The 23,413-nt window shown below is 48.0% G+C and overlaps 1 protein-coding gene across 1 annotated transcript in view; it reads left to right on the top strand.

Moving 5' to 3' along the window:
- Positions 1-23,413, top strand: part of Mmp1 (Matrix metalloproteinase 1) — a 32,115-nt gene that overhangs the window by 7,984 nt on the left and 718 nt on the right. The window contains exons 2-8 of the mRNA XM_037434231.2: positions 2,010-2,133; positions 11,339-11,556; positions 12,827-13,031; positions 15,647-15,805; positions 16,807-16,941; positions 21,086-21,222; positions 22,328-22,651. Of these exons, the coding sequence (XP_037290128.2) occupies positions 2,010-2,133; positions 11,339-11,556; positions 12,827-13,031; positions 15,647-15,805; positions 16,807-16,941; positions 21,086-21,222; positions 22,328-22,651 (1,302 nt within the window). The remainder of the gene's footprint in view (positions 1-2,009; positions 2,134-11,338; positions 11,557-12,826; positions 13,032-15,646; positions 15,806-16,806; positions 16,942-21,085; positions 21,223-22,327; positions 22,652-23,413) is intronic.

The raw sequence follows: 23,413 nt of genomic DNA, 5'->3' as shown, positions 1-23,413 counted from the left end.
TTACTGACCGAAACTGCGGCGATTAACTTTCATGGCATCCAACGGCGCGCCTTTATTGCTACGAAAGCCATTTTGTCTTCGTATACTTCAGCCGAAACGTCCGAAATGCCCGATTTCGTTTCCGCATACGTGCCTATGTTTCACAAGATTAGTATGTTACATCTTGAAAAACAATTAACGCGGAAGGAAATGAGATAAGTGCCAACACGACAGGACTAGTCATCCGTAGTTTCGCTGAGACATGCTATAGCGCGAAATGCAGCCGACGAGGACACTGAAGAAGATGAAGACGCGCGACCAACTGGCCCAACAATCAATCCTTTTGATCGATAACCTGATCTGTCAATCATTTGTGTCATTCCTATATGGATGAAAGGATGTAATCGAAACCTTAATGCCCACCTTGTTTTGAACGTGTGCATGAATATGAAGGAGATCTCGAGTCAGTACAGGTTTTTCCTTGCCCCATACTGATAGCTCAACATAACTATGTGAGCATCAGCACAAGCGAATTCAACAAAATGACTGACGAATGTTTGAGTGCGTGAATTTACGCATAATGAGGCAATGGTGTGCTCGCGAAGCTATTCCCACTCTCTTGCAGCTATTCCCTCGCTGTATTTACGTATTCCTTCTTCAGCCATGTTCCCCACGCATAAAGATGCTTAATGATACCTTCACACAGTAAGTATTTGCCGTCACCGAAATGGAATAACTGGAAGTTTCGTGTCACCCATCGTTCTGTACGGCTTCTCAGACCACCTTTGCCGTTTAGTCGATATCAGTTGTGGTCTGCTTTGACTCGATGCGGAACGCTGGTGCCAGAGCATGCCGCCAAGCTGAAAAGGAGCAGCGTCAAGGTTGCGCGATAAGGTGTACCGTCTGCATTATACGTTCATCTGCCGTTGGCAACCAGTTATCGGCATCAGCCTTGCTGTCGCGGAATCTCGGCCCGCTGGGCCACCAAGGGCAGATCACGAAAGATTACGCAATGCCAGAAAACGTTAATGTGGTGCCGCTCTAAAAAAATGCAAAACAAAGAAAAGAAAGCGGAATAGAGAGGATGAAGGTGTTCTCAGTGCTAACGTGATAACAGCGGAAAGGAGATCAGCCGCTTCCGATGCGATAGGTTGCCGCTTCCGATTCCAGGTTGCAGCGAGCATCCGCTGCTTTTTTCACATTCGGAAAAATAGGTCACACTATATATGGCGCCTCGATGCGCATCGAGGCACCCTATAGGTGACATTAACCTGGCGCTCTGTAACGCGTACCTCGAGTAGACGGTCCTCTCCACTCTTTTCTACAAAGTCTTGCCTTTCCCCTATACGACGGTGAGCCATGACCCTTCCGAGGTTTTCAGAAATTTGCATTTTAAATATAAAAATTGGAAGTCTCTTTTATGCGGCTTGTTGCATGTATACGCATGGCTTTAAGTTACGCAAACTGTGTGCAGGCGTAGGCAGGCGTCGGATCTCTCCGGTGGCCAACTGACAGCCTGCTCTTCTCTTATATCCCCTGTGTGCATTTATGTATGCATGTCAATTAATTAATAATAATAATGTCACATTTGCTCAGTATACATGCCCCGAACATAGTCCAGCTGAACCTCACGCATTTGGGGGGGGGGGGGGGGGGTTGATGGCTGCAGTCTTCCTTCTCCCCTTCGCCCTCTAAATGATCTAGTTCTGCATGTGTGCATGTACACGTATACAAACGCACGCACATGGTTACATACAATATGACTGACCTCATTCTCGCTCCCTTCCCGATGAATATTTCTAGCTGCACCACGGCCAGGTAGTAAGTGGAGCTGTCAGAGAAAGGGGGAACAGAGGGCATGAAACCAACGCTGTGCCTTCCCTCCTACGCAACTGTCAGAATCTGGGGCTGGGGTCACAAATGCCGCTTTCATATCGCACTGTTGTAGAAAAGTGCGACTTCAACGCACAATATTTGTAGTTCATGTGCTTTCGAATGAAACCTTGAGCCCGATCTCTTTCTCTCACCAGAACTACCTGGAGAAGTTCGGCTACATCGCGCCCACCAAGAACGGCACGGCGGCTCTGCGCTCCCAAGAGGCCCTGGTCGACGCCGTCAAGGAGTTCCAGCGGTTCGCCGGTATCAGGGTCACCGGTGAGTCATCCGTTGACCGACCTCGAAGGACCGCCCATTCGCGGATGACCCGGGATCTGTTTAGGAAGCGCCGAGCCCGCCACGGCAGTCTAGTGGTTGTAACGCTTGTCGTCTGATCCGATCATCAATCCTGGCAAATCGCTTCAGGCCCTTGTGATTATCGTTAGGTGTACGTTAAAGAACGCGAGGTGGTCGAAATTTGCTGAGCCCTCCACTGCCCATCCCTCAAAACTAATATATCGTGGTTTTGGGACGTAAAACTTCAACAATTTTATTACACGTGTGTCCTGTTGATATAGCTAGACGTATAATATACACACTCGTTTTTCTTATTCTTCGTTTTGATTCCGCGACATTTTCGATTTTTTTGTCAGCTCCATCGCGTCGAACTTCCGTTTCCTCGCGCTGTCACCGGAATCGCCTTCACCTGAGGATTGACACCGGCTTGTTGAACTGTCGCGCGCGCGCATAAGCCGCCCCATTTGAACGCGCTGTATCGTTTTGCGATTGATTGATATGTGGGGTTTAACGTCCCAAAACCACCATATGATTATGAGAGACGCCGTAGTGGAGGGCTCCGGAAATTTCGACCACCTGGGGTTCTTTAACGTGCACCCAAATCTGAGCACACGGGCCTACAACATTTCCGCCTCCATCGGAAATGCAGCCGCCGCAGCCGGGATTTGAACCCGCGCCCTGCGGGTCAGCAGCCGAGTACCTTAGCCACTAGACCACCGCGGCGGGGCTATCGTTTTGCGAATGAGGCATACTCGCGAGAGGAAAATTCCGGCAATTACGTCACACGCGACAGCCCTCGATGTGCGCTCGGAACTTTTAATCGGCGCAAGAAGAAGCCTCTCTGGCGTCGTTACACAACACTGCAGCGAGCGACGGCGCGGGTTGTCACAAACTGACGACTTCGGCGAGCTGCGTCTCCGAGCAGGAAACGCGCCGCCGCAATGACGGCATCACGCGTGTCCGAAGACGCCCTGCGTGCTTAACACATCGTCCTTGGCCGGACGGTATCTCGCATGTGTCGCTACGGCCTTTCCTTCCTTCTTTACTCGTTTTTTATTTCCCTTCGTGACCATGGTTTGCCTGCACATAGACCGGCACACGTGCGTATGCATAGATAACGTAACCACTTAATCCTGCCAAGCAGGGTGTTCATTTAATTAATTAAAGGGACACCTAAGCGAAACGTTAAATTAGTTTTCACGAATAATTGATAGTCGGAAAACCACCATAGGCTGACTAACAGGTGATAAAATCAGTGTGAAAAGTATCGCTTTTGAATTTCCTCGCCGACAAAATCTGCGGTGGTAACATCAGGGATATCATGGGTTGAGATACAACCCATGGTCACGCATACATCCACGAGTACGCCGTCGCCAAGTCCTTCAAGTCACACAGGTCTAAGAAACGAGAGAGAGAGAGAGAGAGAGAGAGAGATTAGTACGTGGAAGTATTTAGAGTTCGTTTTACAGGTTGTACGCATCAGGGAAGCGCCCCATTCAAAGTACATTTGGTCAATCTGTTTTTCTTTGTTCTCCGTGTATACTGTTGCTATACATCTTTGTTTGTTAAGGCGAAAGCCCCAAATACATTATTAAACGTCTAAACTGACCGTCGACGCAGGCGGTGTCAACATGAATGGTTACAAAATGTTGATGACATCATACAAGGATATCATGGGTTGAGATACAACCCATGGTCACGCATACATCCACGAGTACGCCGTCGCCAAGTCCTTCAAGTCACACAGGTCTAAGAAACGAGAGAGAGAGAGAGAGAGAGAGAGAGAGAGAGATTAGTACGTGGAAGTATTTAGAGTTCGTTTTACAGGTTGTACGCATCAGGGAAGCGCCCCATTCAAAGTACATTTGGTCAATCTGTTTTTCTTTGTTCTCCGTGTATACTGTTGCTATACATCTTTGTTTGTTAAGGCGAAAGCCCCAAATACATTATTAAACGTCTAAACTGACCGTCGACGCAGGCGGTGTCAACATGAATGGTTACAAAATGTTGATGACATCATACAAGGTGCGTAACATATATCAAAGCACGATAGAGTGAAGAACGAACTGATTGAAAGCGATTAAGAGTAAATAAAAACAGCAATTAAAAGCATTTTAAATTAATTTAGCGCGATTGTGAAGGGTTGAAAAGGCCGCGGAAATAGTGCACTCGTTAAAAGCAGCAGGGCGCGGGTTCGAATCCCGGCTGCGGCGGCTGCATTTCCGATGGAGGCGGAAATGTTGTAGGCCCGGGTGCTCAGATTTGGGTGCACGTTAAAGAAACCCAGGTGGTCGAAATTTCCGGAGCCCTCCACTACGGCGTCTCTCATAATCATATAGTGGTTTTGGGACGTTAAACCCCATATATCAATCAATCAAATCAACTCGTTAAAAGCAGGGCAGACGTACTGCCTTTTACTGTCGTCTTAGCATGCGATAAGGGACCTTGATTAGATATATATTTTTATTTATATTTTACATAGACGCACCCCGGGAGGCAGAAAGTGAAGTAGGTACTAGGCAAACCTGCTGCTCGCGTATGACATTCCTGCTTGCCGATCGCATTCCAGCCACTTTAAAAGGAAAAATGCTATAGCCCTGAAACGATGCGTCAGTACGGCCGAACGCCTTTACAAAGTGGACGCATTGGCATGCATGGCGCGGCTGTGAGACGATCGGTGAACTTGCACTGGCTGATGCACTACGCGCCGCACCTGACGGCGTTCGCGAACGTGCGCATTTCATTCGGCAACAACAAGCGTGGCCGCTGCTGGGTTTTCCACGCCTCATTTACATCTTCATTGGCCGCGTGCCGAGCGATTAAAAGAGATATAGGCCCAATCTGTTATCGGGCACCGTTCTTTCTCTGCATTTCTTGTTATTGTAGGTTTTCCGCTAGTGATCTATAATTATCCGGGGCTATGGAACTTTCCGGAAAGGCAGCAGCGCGTTCAGAAGTTTACAAAAGGGTATATATACGTGACGTGCGGGGGTTTTTTCACCGGTTCCTGCAGCGCAATATGTCTCCGAGTTATTCGCGCTGAGTTAACACTGCGAGATCTGTGCCACTGGGCTCGGTGTGTGCGAGTAAGCACGGAATATAGAACCAGTGGCTTCTGCAGATTTCATGGCCATCGTCTTGTGTAAAAAAAAAAGAAAGAAAGAAAGTCAGCGAGCTCACTGAGAATTATAGGCCACAGAGTTACACGAAATGGCTGATACTTTGTTGAGCAACATTGAGCGGGTGGGTACGCGATGCCCGTCTGCCGACACCAATGGCGTGGGTCCTATCGCGGTGGTCGCACATAGGTGTAGCCGAATCACTCGAGGGCAGTGTTCTGTGCGGCTTCAGTGCACTTTAAGAAACCCCATCGTTGATCGTATTTATTCGGAGCCCTCTACTAGGGTGCCTTTCATAGCCCGAGTCGCTTTCGGATGCTAACCCCCGTATTCAATACGTTCCTCGGCTTGACTTTCACCCTTCACTTGACAGAGTTGAGCACTGCGCCACAGCCCGGCTAAAAAATGACGCTGTGCTACTCAAGAATCGCAGCAGATAATCGCTGATATGCAGTGACTTGCCGTGCCTAGAGACGGCGCTCCCATCGGCTTTCTCAGGTGAAGGTGAAGCGTTGAGTGAAGGGACGTTCTAGAGTACGGGGGTAAGCCTTACTTACAAGGCAACCAAAATTGCGCGCATCTGAAAGGAAACATTTTCACCACCTTGCTCCTTCATTTAAGCGATAGCTGAAACTGACAACCTCTAGATGCGCAGTCGAGGCAGACGGGTGGGCCCACCTGCGAACAACCGGCAGGGCGTCGATTTAGAAACACTCAATCAGACACCTTCCTTCCTTCCTTGTAAACGTGCAATCGACCGTTAGGGAAGACTATTCCGAAGCGTCATTCATACTCATCGGAAGCGCATAGCGCTTGCGTCATCTGCAAAGACGCACGTGCCACAGCAGCGCATGCTTGAAATGAAAGTTCGTATTTAAACGCACGTGGTCCCCTCGAAAGGCGGGCTGTGGACTTCAGCGGAACGTGTAGTGGCGGCTCAAGGGCTCCGCCCGAGCGCCCGTCTCGATGGTGCGATTACGAGGCACGGTGACGTCATGCGGTCGGTCAAGCGCGCTCTTTATTTTTCCCGGACCGGCGGCGGCGGCACGGTGCCGTGGAAGGACACGCTGACGTCGACTTCGCCGGCTTGTTTGTCCAGCCGCCTCGTACAAGGCTGCGCGCCGCTGCTAGGTGTAGCTGCCACGGGCGTCCACAATTCGCTTCGGATGTGGATAATCTATATACAGCGCAGTGCTGTACCGCTAAGAGCGGGAATAGATGGTTTGTCCCGCTGTCTCTTCCGCATTGTGGGAAGGGAATAGGGCACCACTCTTCAGAAGGTTCCATGAGCGCCTGAAATTTTCGCTTTCACCCAAGTAGCGACAACTGCCTCCTCTCTCGACCCTCTGTCAAGCGCAGCCGGCGTCTGCCACCATGTTAGTCCAAACTCAGACGATTTACAAAGCTACGCTCGTTTAAGTACATTAGCCGCGTATAGCTTTCATCAGACAGTGTGCGAAGGCGAAGCGCATTTCTCCTTTCGCTAATCCCCCGTCATTACTGAGTGGGAGACGCGTCCCCGCTCTTTCATCAGTCGCTGGAAAAACGTTAGTAAGAGCATGGATACTGAAAACAAGCCTTATACCTGATTGTATTTGTCAACGTACCTATAAGTATAGCGACAACCTAAGTTCGCAAATCGGTATATACGTACCGATTAGCGAACAGATGAGAATCTTTCCGGTCGGAAATGCATATAGTGCCATGAAGAAGTGGCGTTGGTGCCTGCATAGCAAGCTTTTGTTCAGAATTCTGTGAGCCACGCGGAAAGTACACTGACAAAGAAAATAAAAATAATACAGCAGAGGAAGCAGGATCAGCGAAGTGTTTTTTTTTTTTTTTCAGTCCCAAAGGTCTCCACTCGCGCGTATACGAACCGATGTGGTGAGGACCCGATACGTTGCTTACCTTTGGCACTGGTCTTACTGGTTCTCAGAGCCGTTGTAGGCGCAAGGACAGGGGAAAACACAGATCGGGCGTTTCTTCAATGGATATGTAGACTAAAAAAAAGAAGATAATGTTGTACAGACATTTCTGCACACCGTGGTGCTCACGTGGTATTTACAAGGGCTGCCGTTGTGCAGCTTTTAGCGCTTAAAAGAAAGAAATGTTAAAAAATAAATATAAAGCAAAGAATTTCAATGCTTGCATCACATCGCTGTGTAATTCACTTTGTCGTCTCAGTACAGCGCACTATGTTCACTACGCGAAGAAAAAAAATGGCCCCGTTTCTGCATGTTCACTGCAAATGTCGTTGAAAGACGACATGATTGATTGATATGTGGGGTTTAACGCCCCAAAACCACCATGTGATTATGAGAGACGCCGTAGTGGAGGGCTTCGGAAATTTCGACCACCTGGGGTTCTTTAACGTGCACCCAAATCTGAGCACACGGGCATACAACATTTCCGCCTCCATCGGAAATGCAGCCGCCGCAGCCGGGATTCGATCCTGCGACCTGCGGGTCAGCAGTCGAGTACCTTAGCCACTAGACCACCACGGCGGGGCGTTGAAAGACGAAAGTCTTGAGTGCGGAGAGAATGAACAAAACGTTTAATTGATGTTCTGCACGAGAAAATAGGTGAATTGTATTCTGGAAACACTGCGTTGTGAGTCTTGATCCGTGTAGCGAAGGCGAACAAGTGCATCGAGAAACGTAAGACCCGAGCGCAATCTGGCAGTTAGCGCATCCTGCGGCGCCTACAGACAAATACGCTGCTCTGTCCAACCATACTAAAATATTATGACCCTAAAATAAGTGGGCAGTGCCAGTACTGTGGGGAAGTGGCCAACACTTACCATATGGTCTGGGCCTGCCAAATGAACCCAAAATTAACCCCCTTTCCCAACCCCACCAAAGAGGACTGGGAGACGACCCTACTCAATAGCTCCACACTAGAGGAACAGCGAACTCTAGTGCAGCGGGCTCGGGTGGCGGCCTCGACTAATGACGTCCCGGACTGGGGATGCCAACCAGCCCGGTGGGGATAAGGGCTATCTGGCACAGCCAGCATCAATAAAGGTTTTTCCTCCTCCTCTTCGAAAACGGAGGAAAATGTGCGCGCCCGCGGAGAAATATGCGGGCCTGTCTCGGAGGCGATAATGAGTAGAACGCAAAGCGACGGGCAGGTGCCACCACCGTGTCGTTTTAGCAAAGCGTTTTCGAGCATCGCGTTCACTGTCAGCGCAGCGTGATAGACGCTGAGGTCCTTAGAATTACTTGTGTGTGCCTTCTCTAGTATAAAGGCACACATGCAAAACATCGACGCGTCGTTATGGTGCCTCAGATATGCGCAATAATTGCTTTTTTAATTGACAATCGCAAAAGTACGAACGCTGAAACTTGATCAATATTGGTGGGCCCTGCGGATGGGGTTGGCTGTTTGAGGTATCTTTTGGTCAATTTGATGCCACAAAAAAGATTGTTACCGTGGACAAACATACTAAGCTCTCCCATAGTAGAGTACCTGGTACTCTAAATCGTTACCCACTTTTTCTAAACACCCCCAAACATACAAATGTACAGACAGACAGACCAACATTTTGGCGTCGAAGGTCTATCGTCCGTGAAAAACGATATGGGCATGCGTGGGAGGATCAAAAGCGTTATATTGAGTGATGTGTAGCGCTAATTTTACATTGTGTTATCTTGTAAGCATGTTTACAATGTTTTTTTTTATTCGTGGTCCCACTATGTGCATTGTTTATGCTTGAATGAGTGCAAATGCTAGCGTGTATTTATTCAAATGCATGACAACATTGCCAGTGATCTATAGACTTGCGTTAAGTTAGAGAGTGTTTGCACGGAGATAGTTCATTTCCTCGACTTCTTTTTTTTTTTTTTTTGCTGTCGAATGAGAATAGCGACGTGTTTTCATGTAGCAACGTTCATACTAACTTCGTGGGCGACTAATGGCGCACGCGCAGGCTTATGTGCTACGAATATCATTACGGCGACATTGCGCTAAACGGTGCACTCGTGCAACTTATAAAGTGTGATATACAGGACCCACCCCGTGCGGACATTTAAGAAAAGCCGGTTTCATTCTGCCAAAGCAGCCATCCGCTGAGTGCATTATGAGGATGAGACTCCACTCGCTCGACAACAAAAGGTCACTCGCTGTTTCCGGTGACCTTTGAATCTGCTCGCTAATCGTGAGAGAACACTGACTATATAAGACACGAATAAAACAGAAAGAAACGTTATTCGGTGGAAAGCGCTGAACGTTTTCGTCCCTTCCGGAAATTGAGGTCACAAACGGAGTTCTGCGATTAGCGTATTCGTGGAGTCGAAACTTGACGCCGCTTCGTTAAGCGTGCTACCAAAAGAAAACATCGTTGCTACTTTCTGCGAATCGTATGCACGATGGTCTTTGTGCGTGCCACAAAAGGCTCGTTCTAGGTACCCGCTCTACATAAGCTGCGCGTTGCGTGACTGGAAATAAGTGACTCACTCTGCATCGCGACCGATGGGTTAATGTGTGCTCACAGTGTCTTTTTTATTGCGTGCCTTTATTGTTACGACTCACCGGCGAAAGCCGTGCGCATAATTGTAACGCCTGTGCGATTTGACGTCATTACCAATTACTTTCAATTCCGAAGTGCTCAGAAAGTCTTACTATTTGCTCTTTTTCGTTGCTTAATTAGTCTCAGTAACTTGCGACTTCGCTTAGTATTTCGTAGTGTTTTAACGGAGGTTGGAGCAACGCATTAAAGGGGGCTACTCGCGACACATCGGACGGAATAAAATTCAGTCGGTGGTTTATGGAGGTGCTCTACAACTTTGCGCTCGTGTAGGTGTCCACATAAAGGTTAACAGGTTGGTTAATTAAAGATGATAATGAGTTATTTAAGTGGAAAACATTCCATGTCTATCCTTTGGTCGCATGGGGCCCAAGCTTAATGCGTGGTTACAAAAAATATAAAGACAGACTATAATGTCACATCAGGTGCGGCTCCGTCTCAAGTTCCCGGGCCGTAACACGACAGCGTATTGGCACACGAGCCCGAGACAAATGTCTGGCGAGTCGAGCCTCCCTCGAGGCAGTTGACAGGGTTCGGCTATTGTCACAGCCGCGCAACGCAAGGAGCTGTGACTCACACGCAGACAGGAACGCGCGCCAAGTGAGAGCACCGCGTGGGAAGCAGTTATTGCACCGGCCGCATGGCGCGTAATCGGCGGTGAGTCAAAGAACCTCTCCGCCCCCGGAAGCAACTCCGCATGGCTTGACGATCTATCTTGCCCCACTGGTTTGTGAGTCAAGTGCAGTAATAAAAAAAAAAAAACCACGCCCGAATGACACGGAAGGGAACCCGCGCATGTGGAATAACTGGAGCACAAGCACGGTGCAAATCTTTTTTGTTTATCACAGACGTAGAGGTATGAGAAGTGTAGTATGCTGGACGAATGTATGGTATGGATCACACATACAATCACGAGTACGTAAGGTATGCGAGTTCTGTGGTGAAGTAACGCGCCGCTGTTGTCACTGTTGAATGACTCAGGGGGGATCCAGCCGGGCGTGCGTATATCGGATTGCGGTACAAACGCTGTCGCTCGTTTGCTTGCGGCAACGCGCGTCTCATCCCGTCCTTGTGATGTGCGACGTTGTCGTGACAAGGCGCCGAGGGAGGTGGACGAGGTTTCTTCATATATAGCACGCGGGGCCTTTGACTGGCAGGGTCCTCCGTGTTCTCCTTTTGCACACTCATTTTACTTCAACCTAAGATATTTAGGCGTAGCTTACTCTCTTCAAATGGATTCATGAAACAAAGCTATCTATATACGCCCAGCGGCTATGCAACTGACGGCGAAGGCTAGCGTTACCTTCGATGAGTCAACATTTTAAAGTCAAGTGAACGCACCTTTCTCGTTCACTGAACAACCACTGAATTAGACACTTCCCTTTGGTGTATTTTCGTGCGTGTGTTGCGTATACGTGTTTATCTACAGATACGGAATGTAAAAACTCGCAGTTGGAGTGGAGAGGTATACACCCCAGATAGCTATGCGAATAATGCTGTCGACTTTCCATTGCCTAACGACGGTGCAACCTATTGTTCGCAGGACGAGTGGACAACGAGACGGCAGCCACAATGCAGCTTCCCCGCTGTGGTGTGCGGGACAAAGTTGGCTTCGGCCTGGACGCACGACGGAGGAGGAGGCGTTATGCGCTGCAGGGTTCCAAGTGGGCCAGCAACGAGCTATCGTATCGGATCAGCAAGTACCCTCGTCGCGTCAAGGACCGGGCTGCTGTCGACAAGGAGATTGCTAGGGCCTTCAAGGTGCGCACGCAGGAAACATCTCACATTTAAGCTGGGGCCCAAATTAAGGCCGGGCTCGCAAGCCACGGTGACGACGGTGTACAGTATGGTCCACTGTTAAAGGGAACACTGGAATACACACCATCAATATTCGTGGCCCTGTAAGAGCAAGTGGATTAAGAAACAATCTTCATGCAAGTCAATAGTCTGTCACGAGAAGTCGGAACATTCAACCACCAGTAGTCTTGTGCATATCTAAGACGCTGTGATTCCGTAAGATAGCGAAATCTAAGCGTGCTGCTCACGCAGGTGTTCCCTTTAGCAGTGGACTCCTCTGTACATTACATGCGCTATTGCTTGAAGCAAGAGGAATATGGAACGGAAATAGAGCAACGCGATGTCGAGAGTACAGCGTGGATAAAAGTCGGATGTATAAAGACATAGAGCTGCCCCGCCGCGGTGGTCTAGTGGCTAAGGTACTCGGCTGCTGACCCGCAGGGCGCGGGTTCGAATCCCGACTGCGGCGGCTGCATTTCCGATGGAGGCGGAAATCTTGTAGGCCCGTGTGCTCAGATTTGGGTGCACGTTAAAGAACCCCAGGTGGTCTAAATTTCCGCAGCCCTCCACTACGGCGTCTCTCATAATCATATAGTGGTTTTGAGACGTTAAACCCCACATATCAATCAATCAACGACATAGAGCTAAGGCGTATATTCCAAGCTAGCGTGTTGCGATATACTCTGTGGCTCGCTCCAGTGCGTGTCTGCTCATGAAAGAGCAATGAAAGGCAGACACCAGCTCTGTGCGTAATTACATAGCTGGGCTGTCTCGTTTCTGTGTAACATTTGCGCACATGCAGACGTGAAGTTTCGTCCAGCACTGGAAATAACACTGTCCGCGTATTTGTCCTGGTGTTTTTTTTACTATATGCGTTTATGGAGTGGTTGGTTTCTATGCGTGGCTCCGGCTACTCCTCTTCCCATACATGCATGGCCAGTATTCAGCGTGAAATTGTCGATGATCACAAAAGAGTACAAATTTACGCGTGAATGAACACTTGAATGAGCTGGTCACCTGGACATTGGCTCCTAATGCCGTACTAGAAATGCTACTCATCACAAAATAAAAAAAAAACTGCTGCGTACCAACGAAAACTCTAGAAACACGTGACCAGGAAACTTATCGACGTGATATACAGCGTTTATCAGATTAAGTACGCTTCTGGTTCTTTCGAGAACTGCAACAAAAAACGTTCCGTCGGCCATATTCTCTTGCTGCCGCCTTGTCGCAGATGTGGTCCGACGTATCGCCGCTGAGCTTTACGCACAAGAAGACCGGCCCCGTGAACATCGACATCCAGTTCGTGCGCGGAGAGCACGGCGACGGCGACCCTTTCAACGGACCCGGCGGAACCCTGGCGCACGCCTTCTTCCCGCGATACGGAGGAGACGCACACTTCGACGACGAGGAGAAGTGGACCATAGACGAGTATACAGGTGCGTTCCCCACGCTGTACTACAGGCGCATGTCACGGGTGGGGTCTTGTTTATTAGTATACCACGGTATATCACAAATCGAACTACGCCAAGACAGCTGGTACACAAGATATAGCGCGAGAACAAAACGACGACACAGAGACAAGAAGGACGCGAATGACACGTGTCCTTCTTGTTTCTGTGTGGTCATTTTGTTCTCGCGCTATAACTATCGTCATGCCATACCGGCTAGCCCAAGATGCTACACTTCTAAGGTACACTTGAATTTCGCCAGTTGACGCCTGTACAATAGATCGTGCAAGTTTATCGATTGCGTACTATGTTATCCCATCATAGGACATCACGCTTTGGTTTAATTATGTAAGTGACGTTTGCGTACAAGTTGTCACGTGTTCGGTGTGGCGCGATGGAAAGGAAAGTAGAAGTAGATTGACAACAAAGTTCTAACTGTGAACGTAGGTATAGAGCGGTGTGTATCACTTGCATGTCATAGCAATGGTCGTTAACTATACTCTTCGCGTCACCTTGCTCATCCTAGACTTTTTTCTTTTTTGAGGCATGAGCAGTTCTCACTACAAGTCCCTACAGTGAAAGCACACGCATAATGCGTGTGTGTTACTATCTGTGACATTTTTGAATTTACCTTTATTTAGCGAGTACGTCTGCATTGCGTAGGCGTCAACGGCCATGAGGACTTGCGCTTCGCGTGGCAGATCAAAATGCGTACACTATGGCGGTATGGTTTAGCGTCACCTGGTATCTTTCTCGAAGTGTTCTCGCATCTCCGTGTGGCCTTGCAGCGGAAGAGCATTAAAAATCGGTAGGTCGAGCATACGGTAGTCAAAACCATGGCAAACCTGTGTGGGCATTCTCGGTAAGCTGTATGAGAGTGTGCAGCAGGGTCGTAGAAGACGTCTATGCTGCCCTTCTGCGGTTTCCTGGCTGAAACGCTGTTGTGGAGTTCGCGCCCTTCCGCTGATTAGTGTACAGTATTCCCCTCTCCTTCCCCTAGCACAAAGACACAGAGACGAAAAAAAATAAAAAAATACGAAAACACTAAGCTGAAAAAAATGCAAAAGCGCCATTAGAGCAAGTGAGCATCAAAATTAGAGGCGTTAACAGAGTAGGCAAAATGGATCAGAAGATCGCAACATTCGCCAAGGAAGGTCTCTCATTACAGTTCTCAATGTTTATGATAACAGCGCACTGCTGATGCGCGCGTATAGTGAGATAGAGGGGTGATTACGGCAACAGCTAGCACATTACGATCGTTCGACTCGCACACTGCTCTTCCGTGTTCGCTGGAAGGCAGGGCAATCCCTCGCGAACTCTCCACGTCCCTGCTGCGCCCACTATTCCGGCTTAATCACTCGTGATGTTATGCTTCGTGCACGAAATAAGCTCTCTCGACTGCCGGACCACGAAGTACGCGACGAAAGTCAAGCGTTTTGATCTCCGCTGTTTTGTCTCGCGACTTGTGCCTAAAGGCGAAACTCGGCGCGGGAATGCTTCCGAGAAGACGCGCTCTTCTCCGTCGATCCGGACGCCCTCTCGTGATTGTGCCAGGACAACCGCACGGTGCTTTCCGAGGAACAACGCGATTAGGGAAAAACCCATCGGCCTCGCTAATGACTGCATGCATGGTCGCCGTGGGAAGCCACTCAGTTACCCTTGCTTCTGGGAATAGGCGATGAAAAATGACCGCGAGTGTTAGCTTGCTTGATCAGAATCTCGCGTTCTCGGAATAATTGACCACGAGAGAACCAACCTATTCTGCATCTCTTTCACAAAAGAAAAAGACAGGAACTCGAAAAACACTTCTGTGGTAAAATATACGCAAAATTTGAAATACTTTGTGAAAAATAAACAGCGCCGTCGCATTCTGTAAACTTAATTTTCGCCATGAAGTAAGCGCCATGAAGTAGTGCAAAATGTAGAATGCAAGCATAGATGTCTGTGCACACGACTCCATGCTGCACCCACTTTGGCAAATGTTCTATATTTATGTGCTGCCTGAAACCAATGAGAAGTATACCAATTGATTGCAAGCTGAAATTCGTGGTACATGGCAGAATATTTATTATTAATTTTCCTTAAACGCTCATTCGGGTATTACATGGGGTGTGGGGGTCGCTGGGTCAGACATTTATGGGGAAAAAAAGGTGCAAAAAAAGAACATCGTTCATATACAAGAAAAAAGGTAAACAACGTGAAACATATGTAGTTCCACGAACATGGGCGCAAAAAGGGAATTATATTAACATAAGTTGTGACGTGTAAGGTATGTACGGTAAACTGCATTGCCAAATAAGTCAGCCGTAACAAGGGCAGGCAGTGTAAATAATATTTTATAAGATACACGTAGGTTTAAAAATAGGAATTGTACATATGCAATGCTGAGAACGAAGGTTGAGCTGTGCGTTCTACAGACAATGTCCCACGCACTAAGATCGTCCTAGGTGCGCTATACATACGCCTTCTTTTTCTGCGTTGTGTATGTGCGAAGACCGCGTAGTTCTACATAAGCACACATTTCACAAATACCGCTCAGCTTGGGGTTACCGTCGTGGGATGAAGTGCCCCTTCACACGTACATCTTTTCTTTCTCACCACAGGCGTGAACCTGTTTCAAGTGGCTGCGCACGAGTTCGGCCACTCGCTGGGCCTGTCCCACTCGGACGTGCGACGCTCGTTGATGGCCCCCTTCTACCGAGGCTTCGAGCCTGGCTTCCAGCTGGACCGTGACGACATCGACGGAGTCCAGGCTCTCTACGGTAAGGGCCGAGCTCGCCCAGCGCCCGGCAGCTGGTACCCTACTCCTCGGCCAGCGTGGCCCCCCTACGACCGGCGCCGCCGCTTCCCGCCTCCCTGGAGCCCGCCCCACCGCAGACGCCATTGGCCAACCTACTGGCCTCCGCGTAGGAGAGCCCGCTTACTGCTGCGCTACCCGCATCATCCCAGGCTTCTGCATGTCGTCGTGGTCGATAAGCGGACTCGCTAACGATTCGCATGATTCTAACAACAATAAAACGACTCCCGCATGGCTTTACCGTCGTGCCTCACGTCGAGCTGTGTGCGCTTCTGCCTGGCTCTACTGACACACTAGTCCTCGCTTTCTCTAACGCCCTGCTTGCCTCCAAGAACGCAGCGGACAGAAGCCGGCGATCGCGTTGCAGCATTGGGAAAAAGTGTCGCCGACGTTGCTTCGCTGCTACAGTAAGTCGCCGACGCAGCTTGCGAGCTTTCGTTTGGTGTCGTCGTTTTACGAGCGTTCGCAACATTTCCCTGCTTGCTAGCTGCAGAAGCAACCTCCAGAACGGTGCTCCTGCTTACGGCGCAACCACGCGCCTTGATGGGACCCGGTGCTCCGTAGAAGAGAAGTATGGGTCACCGAGTTTAATTCGAACAACGTTTGTAGTGTGTGCACAGTGTAATTTATCCGTATGGAGAAAAAAAAGTGGGGGGTAGATGTTTCGGCATATCTTATCCCACACATAGGAGACAGACAGAACTCGAACCTCGATCGCTCGGGTTTCTTTTTAAACAGCAACATACTTGAACAGAAGGCCGAGACCTTTGACTTGCGTCACTGTGCATGAAAGACATGAACAATATACCAAGTGCACTGGACTCTTAACATGACTCGGCAAGCGAGCGGCTGAGTTGTCGATTGCGTATGCGGCGAATGTCGTGGCACCAGCTCACACACACACCTAACGTCTTTCTTCCGTACGCGTCTGTCCCTCTGAAAGATCCGGCATTTCTTTTTGTCCAGGGGCTGTGCACAGGACGACCAAGACGCCGAGCAAGGGAAGCCGCAAACCGGCGCAGCCTGGTCCTGACCTGTGCCAGGACGCCGCCATCGACGCTGCCACAAGGACGGAGGACGGCAGCTCGTACGTGTTCAAGGGTGAGTTTCCTCATATTTTTTGTATGTTTGTGCTTTACTTGGGTTGCCACACTTCACACCAAGCATTTCGTGCGGGTACGGCAAAAGTGACTTATGAAATGCATCGCCGTTCTCTAGCCATTTTCCGGCTCAGTTTGTACCATCGAACGGCCCCGAGTACATTATGATGGTTAGTCTTGTTTTTTGTTGTTGTTGTTGCTTGTTTTCAAACTCGGTTTGTTCGCGGCAGATTAACCACATCTGCAGGAGTAAAACACTTCACCCGCAGTATCGGCAGAGAGAGTTCCTGAAGTTTGAGAAAATTACAACTTAACTAGATTTCACCAGAACGTCCCTAAGTTGGTTCCTGTAAGGACTTCATAAAGACAGAGTTGATCTTCAAGTGGGTCTAACAACCTGGACTCAGGTGACCTCCACCATGGCCATCTATGTAGGAGTCGCAGTACACTCACAATTTCGTGAAGTTGTTGGCTAATCGTCGTCAGTTGAAAACCAGTGTTGGAAACGAAGAAGCGATGACGGGGGAAATTAGAGGGGTTAGCGGCTCCTGTAGAGATATTTTTACTGAATAATTAGTCAGCAGATGATAGGGAAAAAAGGGGACAATAGCTAATGTAAACAGAGTTGCCATGTTGCCATCTTGCGGGAAAGATTAATCTCTGGTTTTCTTACTTTAAATTAATTGCGTAAGAAGTCATTGATACAGAAGCTCCTCATAGACCCATGCGCGCACGTACACGCATATGAAATATGGTTGTGATGAAAAGAAGGACCAAGGCGTCTCGAACTAGAGGAAGATGACTCTCACCATCGTCGCCTGAGTGCCATTTCAGCCACTCAATGCTCGTTTACCCGCTTGCTTCGTGCAATAACATTTTCAAAAAGTGCACTTTAGAAAAGAAAACATAGTCGAAAGGACGTTGGCAGAGGTTTCTGTGAAAATTTCTCGTCGTTGGCTGCCACGTACAAGTTTGAGTTCGGATGAAATGCGATAACATCACAGCGGGTTTTCAATCGTCACGCACGTGGAAAATTCCCGCGATAGAGACAAACAGCAAAAAAACGTCGTCCGATGTCGTCTCCGAAGGAGACAGCGGATGCACCGTTCGGCTGCCAGCCGCGAATGGCTGCATGAGGTCGCCGGTTGTTTCGGAGATGCGAAACGTTGCGGTCGCGTGCGGCTTTAAAAGTAGGAAATAAAACGAAGTAGCGAAAAAATGGGAGCTAAAGAACAAAGGTTGCGCTGTTTTTTCTCCGCGCTCGGCAACCGTGTTCGCGGTGCCCCCGTGCGCTCTCGGCATCGATTAACCAGCCGATCGACCTTGGCGTCTCCCCACCTGGAACGTCGGAGGCGTCTCGAGTTTTCCTCGTGCCTTTCTTCGTCATATTCTTTTTTCTCTCCTTCATACTTTAGCTGCTGCTGCTAAGCGAGCCACGAAAGAGAAAGAAGCTGCCGAGACCGGTGGAGGAAACGAAAGGATAAAAACGAAGATATAAAAATGCGAACTAAAGGGAGGGACGACTTATTCGCGGACGGCGCAGCGAGCCTTCACGGCTCAGGGACCGTCAATAATGGCGGCGAATATACTGTGTGCCGCCGCGCATCCCAAATTGTACAGGCAGCCCGACCGAGACGCGCGGTTACGTTAATATTAGCTAACCCAGCCACGAAGTCATTCAACCAACTCGAGAAATACACGGGGAAAATACGTGGGGTTTACTGTATGTTTTCGGGTCTTTTTTACCTATTTCGTTTTCTTTTACCTAACAGTGTTCACACTAGGTACAACGTATAGCCTATTGTTAAACTTCGGGTATTTCATCTACTGACCACATTGCAGATCGAGCGTGAACAAAAAAAAAGGGGGGGGGGGGGTAATTGTCCTGCGACCTGTGTGCTCATATAAGTATGCAATTACGTGCTCAAATTTCAGAACTAATCGCGGGTGTTGAAATGAATACTGTTTTATGTGAAGTGACGCTTCTTAATCGTGGCCTTGGCGAACTTTTGATGGCCACTTTTTTTTTGTTTCGTGGCAAGCTGAGCTATTCATGACTTTGTAGGCATTGAATGCAGTTGAATGGCTTCACTTGGAAGGTTAGAGCACGAATAATTACACAACGACAGGCTGCCAGTGAGTTCATTTCTGAAAAGCATCTTGTATAAAAAAACCGTGGGGACTCGTTTAACCACAAACTTTGCTAAGTATCGTGCCCAAAATTGAGTCGTAATCGCCACTTTTTAGTCGAGCCGTTTGTCTTTATAATAAAAAAAAGGTTATGCGAAAATAAGGAACTTGTATGATATTCAATTCTGGTTTACTACAAGAATTTCTCGAGGCTAATCACTCAGGAAGACGATGTGCTTGTCTGATATCACTTGCAGCTGCCGGCTGGTCAGGTGCTATTAAACACGGCTAATACGGAAACTTATCAATTTATTATATCATGCAATTTTGAGAAGATTGCTTCGTCAGTATATATGATACCCATAAGTTACCAAAGTTATAGCCAAATTGAAACCTTGTTGGACTATAGTTTCCCAAGACGTTACAACTATTTTACTGTATCTCGTCCTGTTTAGTACTGACTGAATACTCCTAAAGAACTGAATATACGTTGACTGAGAAGCTCCCAAGACTTCTACACTCAGTAACAAATTCAAAAGTTATGGCGTCATGCTCACGTACCCACACAGAAGTTCGGGCTCGGACTTGAAGTTACGGCGTTTTATGCCTCCATTTCGACCGCGTATGTGCATCTTCACACCGCGGAAGGATTAAAACTTGGAGTGACGAAAAAAAAAAAACAGAAACCTCCGTAAGTTGATTTCGCGATGTTATTCACAGTCCGTTTATTGAATTTGATCCATGTCCCGTTTCGCAAGCGGAGCCGAAGATATGCGGTGGCTGTCTCGCAACTTCGCGATAGCCTGCGGAAAATGCGACGCCTGTGCAAGAGACGCGCGCTCGCTCGTTGCTACAGGCAGGCGCGCACTCGCGTGGCCGAATGGGGCAACAACAAGCTGCGTTGCGTAACCGAGGAAGAAGTAAGTGCGCAACCTCGCAAACGCGCTCGACAACAAAGCCGTTTTCATCGTGACCACAGGCGTTGTTGTCGTGAGCGTAATTATATGGGCGGTTTTTATGAATTCGGGACAAGGGAAAACAGCTTACGAGCGCGGACGGATCGTGACGGAGACTGTGTACGACGACACTGGTCGTCCTCGTTGAGCCCGCAAAGACCCGCTTTTAGAAAACGCTGCATGGTTTAGAAAAAGCACTGAACGGTTCGGTGCCCATGCTGCGCATTAGGGAGTTTCAGGGCTAAGCGAGTTCGAAGTTAGCGCGCCAAGTTTATCTTCAAAATATATCTAGTTGAGTGATTTCGCATAGGTGCATGCTCAAGCATTTGTTCATGCATAATTTTTTTTTGGTATAACGTGTTTCCCAAGCCCTATAGACTGTCGTGACATATATGGTGTACTCGGTGTATAGTGTGTTGTACACTCCACTTCAGCAAGCAAGAAAGCTGAAAATGCTATCTTCTGCTGGTTTTTTTTTTTCGCACAAATACGTTGTGGTTCATTGTCTGGACTGGTCTGGACCATCGGAACGGTGGCCAGTGTGCATTTCCCGTTCGTCCAACCTATAGCCACATTGCATTTACACCCGTTGGATGACGGTTTTTTGTGGTTCTTTTGTTTCGTTGGTTGATTGATTAGTTTGGTTGCAAAGAAAAAGAAAACACAGGTACAGACGAACCATGTAAGGGAACAGGCTGACAACCGCCACCTAAAGGGACACAAGAGCCTACTTTTTCGGGGTGGGAAAACATATAACGAAAGAGAATGAAATGAAAGGTAAAATATAGAAAACATTACACAGGCTGGGACGTCGTAAATATATAGTCATATCATATAGAAAAAAAATGCCTAAAACTCGAGGCCAAATTGGTTTGGTCAATGAAAGTTAGCAGTCCTCGATGCAACAGGTTTATTTGAACTGAAACTCGCTTTAATTCACTACGGTGAAGACAGTGAAGACGGTGAAGACGGTGAAGACAGTGATCGTCTGGCTTGAAGTTACGGAAATCGAGCGTGTAATTTTTCTCTCTTTTTTTTTTTTTGCATGCTGTCCACCAGGCGACTACTACTGGAAGATTGACACTGACGGAATAGCGGACGGTTACCCGAGGAGGATATCGGACGACTGGGGCGGCCTTCCGGGTCACATTGATGCGGCGCTCACGTGGTCCGACGGAAAGACCTTTTTCTTCAAGGTGAGGTGTGGCCCGCTGACTGAACGCAAACCGGCGCTGCATACGCCTCCCCTCATACCCGTGTTCCCTCACGAATGCGGACGAGAAAAGAAAGCTTTCAATGCGCAACTAAACCTGTTTCATTAAGTTCTTTTCTCCGGACAAAACGACAGGCTTCCTGGCGTTTTCGTTTTAAATATTTCCTTATTCTAAAGAAAAAAAAGTCACTTTTGTTTTTGAGTGAAGCTATTAAATGCTTATCGACATTTACTGATAAAATATAACAAAATCGAATTGCCCTAGAATGTTATTCCTGGTCGTCAGCAAGCACTTTTCTTGCCTCCATGGCGACGTTAAATGAATTTGTTTTAATTGTATGTACAGGGAGAGATTCGGTACAGGGGAGAGAGAATGTGCTGCGAAAGCCTACGTATGGCGCTCTCGGAAAATACACCCATGACGACTTTTCTGTTTCTTTCTTTTTTAATTTGGAACACTTATTTGGCCGGCAAATTCATGTTGCTAGCCATCGTCTTTCAATATTTTCGGCTATCTCAAAATGACCCATATTCTGTGATATTTCGGCGAAAATATTATTCGGATATTACAAGAAAGATAAAAAAGTACGCGTGCTTTAAAGTTGTGTTAGCTAATTAAACCCAAACTTTACGTCCCTATTTATTGATTAGTAACTAGAAATGAAGTTATTAAACGCGTAAATCTTCTAGAAGTGGCACCAACGGTTTCTGTTTCTGGTTATAAAGCTTGGCTGCAGGCCAGTATGTTACCGACCGCAAGGATATCGACAGGATGATAGAAAAACCAAAATAATTCAAATAACTATACTTTAGATGCGCCCGAATTCTATGAGCCGATGCACTTGTTCTTCTGTCAAATGTCATGTATTCCTTTAAAGATGGCAGCTTTTTATGTAAACTTTAGAATTACATATAATGTACTGGTTAATACAGAACACCTCGTGTCTGGTGCAGCTTAGCCTATCTTGCCCTTGCGCCATTAACCGAAATTTAACTAGCTAACGTCTTTTCACAAACCTTGCACTCGACGTCCTCGCTACGCCGCTGGCTACCGCGGGAAACAATCTCTTTCATGTCGCCCTTTGCAGGGAGGAAATTACTGGCGCTTCCGGAACAAACAGATGAGCAAGGGCTACCCGCAGAAAATCAACGTCGGCTTCCAGGGCATCCCGGACAATCTGGATGCGGCACTGGTGTGGAGCGGCAACGGAAAGACGTACTTCTTCAAGGGAAACCAGTACTGGCGGTACGACAGCCGAAACGAAGTGCCCGTAAGCGACCGCTACCCTCAACCGGTCAGCAACTGGAACGGCGTGCCCGGAAACTTGGACGCTGCTTTCCAATGGCAGAACGGTTACTCCTACTTCTTCAAGGGACCAAACTACTACCGTTTCAACGACAAGGACTTTGGGGTAAGCTGACGTACGGGGCTACGACTCGTGAGAATTCAATTTATATCTTCTATCTAATAAGGAAAGAGTTTTGTGCTACAGGGGCGGCGCCAGCGGGGGGGCGCAGTCATCCTAAAATCTTTGCGTACACCCATTCGCCCCCTTCCCCTTCAAAAACTAACATGGTAACAACACTTCCGCACAAAAAATTATACACAGCACCACGTATAAGACGTATAATTTCCCCGGATCTTTGTTTCCAGTGAGCAACTCTCCTCCCACCCCACAGTAACGAAATGTTGACGCCGCCCCTGTCACGCGAAGATACAGCAAAGCAATATAAGCAGCCCGTCTGCACGGATATAACTTACTGTTAGCCCCAGCTTCAAGAGCAGAGGGGCAATGAAACTAAACAAGCACGCTGTATGGGTAATAGTCTAGAAATATCCTATGTTGGGCTAGTCTGTTCATGTTTATATATAAGGGATTCCCCTTCACCCCATCAAGTCCTTGTTATTTCGTCATGCAAAACAGACGTATTTTCGTGCCTTGTACATGATAGATATTATTCCCGATTTCGATTACAGGACAAACAGAAGTTTTCATCAACCAGGAAGCTTTCGTTTTTAAACGTTCTGTACCGATTCCTTGCAGCCTTGCCGGCGGTTTCCACTTGCGGGAGGATTTCCGAGTGCGGATCTGCGAATATAAATATAGTAAATGGAAGCAAATGAAATGAAAGAAAAAATATCGTAAAGTTAACATTTAACTGGTGCGAACGTG

Source organism: Rhipicephalus microplus, chromosome 1 (genome assembly GCF_043290135.1).
Source record: "Rhipicephalus microplus isolate Deutch F79 chromosome 1, USDA_Rmic, whole genome shotgun sequence".
NCBI classification, from domain to species: domain Eukaryota; kingdom Metazoa; phylum Arthropoda; class Arachnida; order Ixodida; family Ixodidae; genus Rhipicephalus; species Rhipicephalus microplus.
This window is presented reverse-complemented; position numbering and strand designations above follow the sequence as displayed.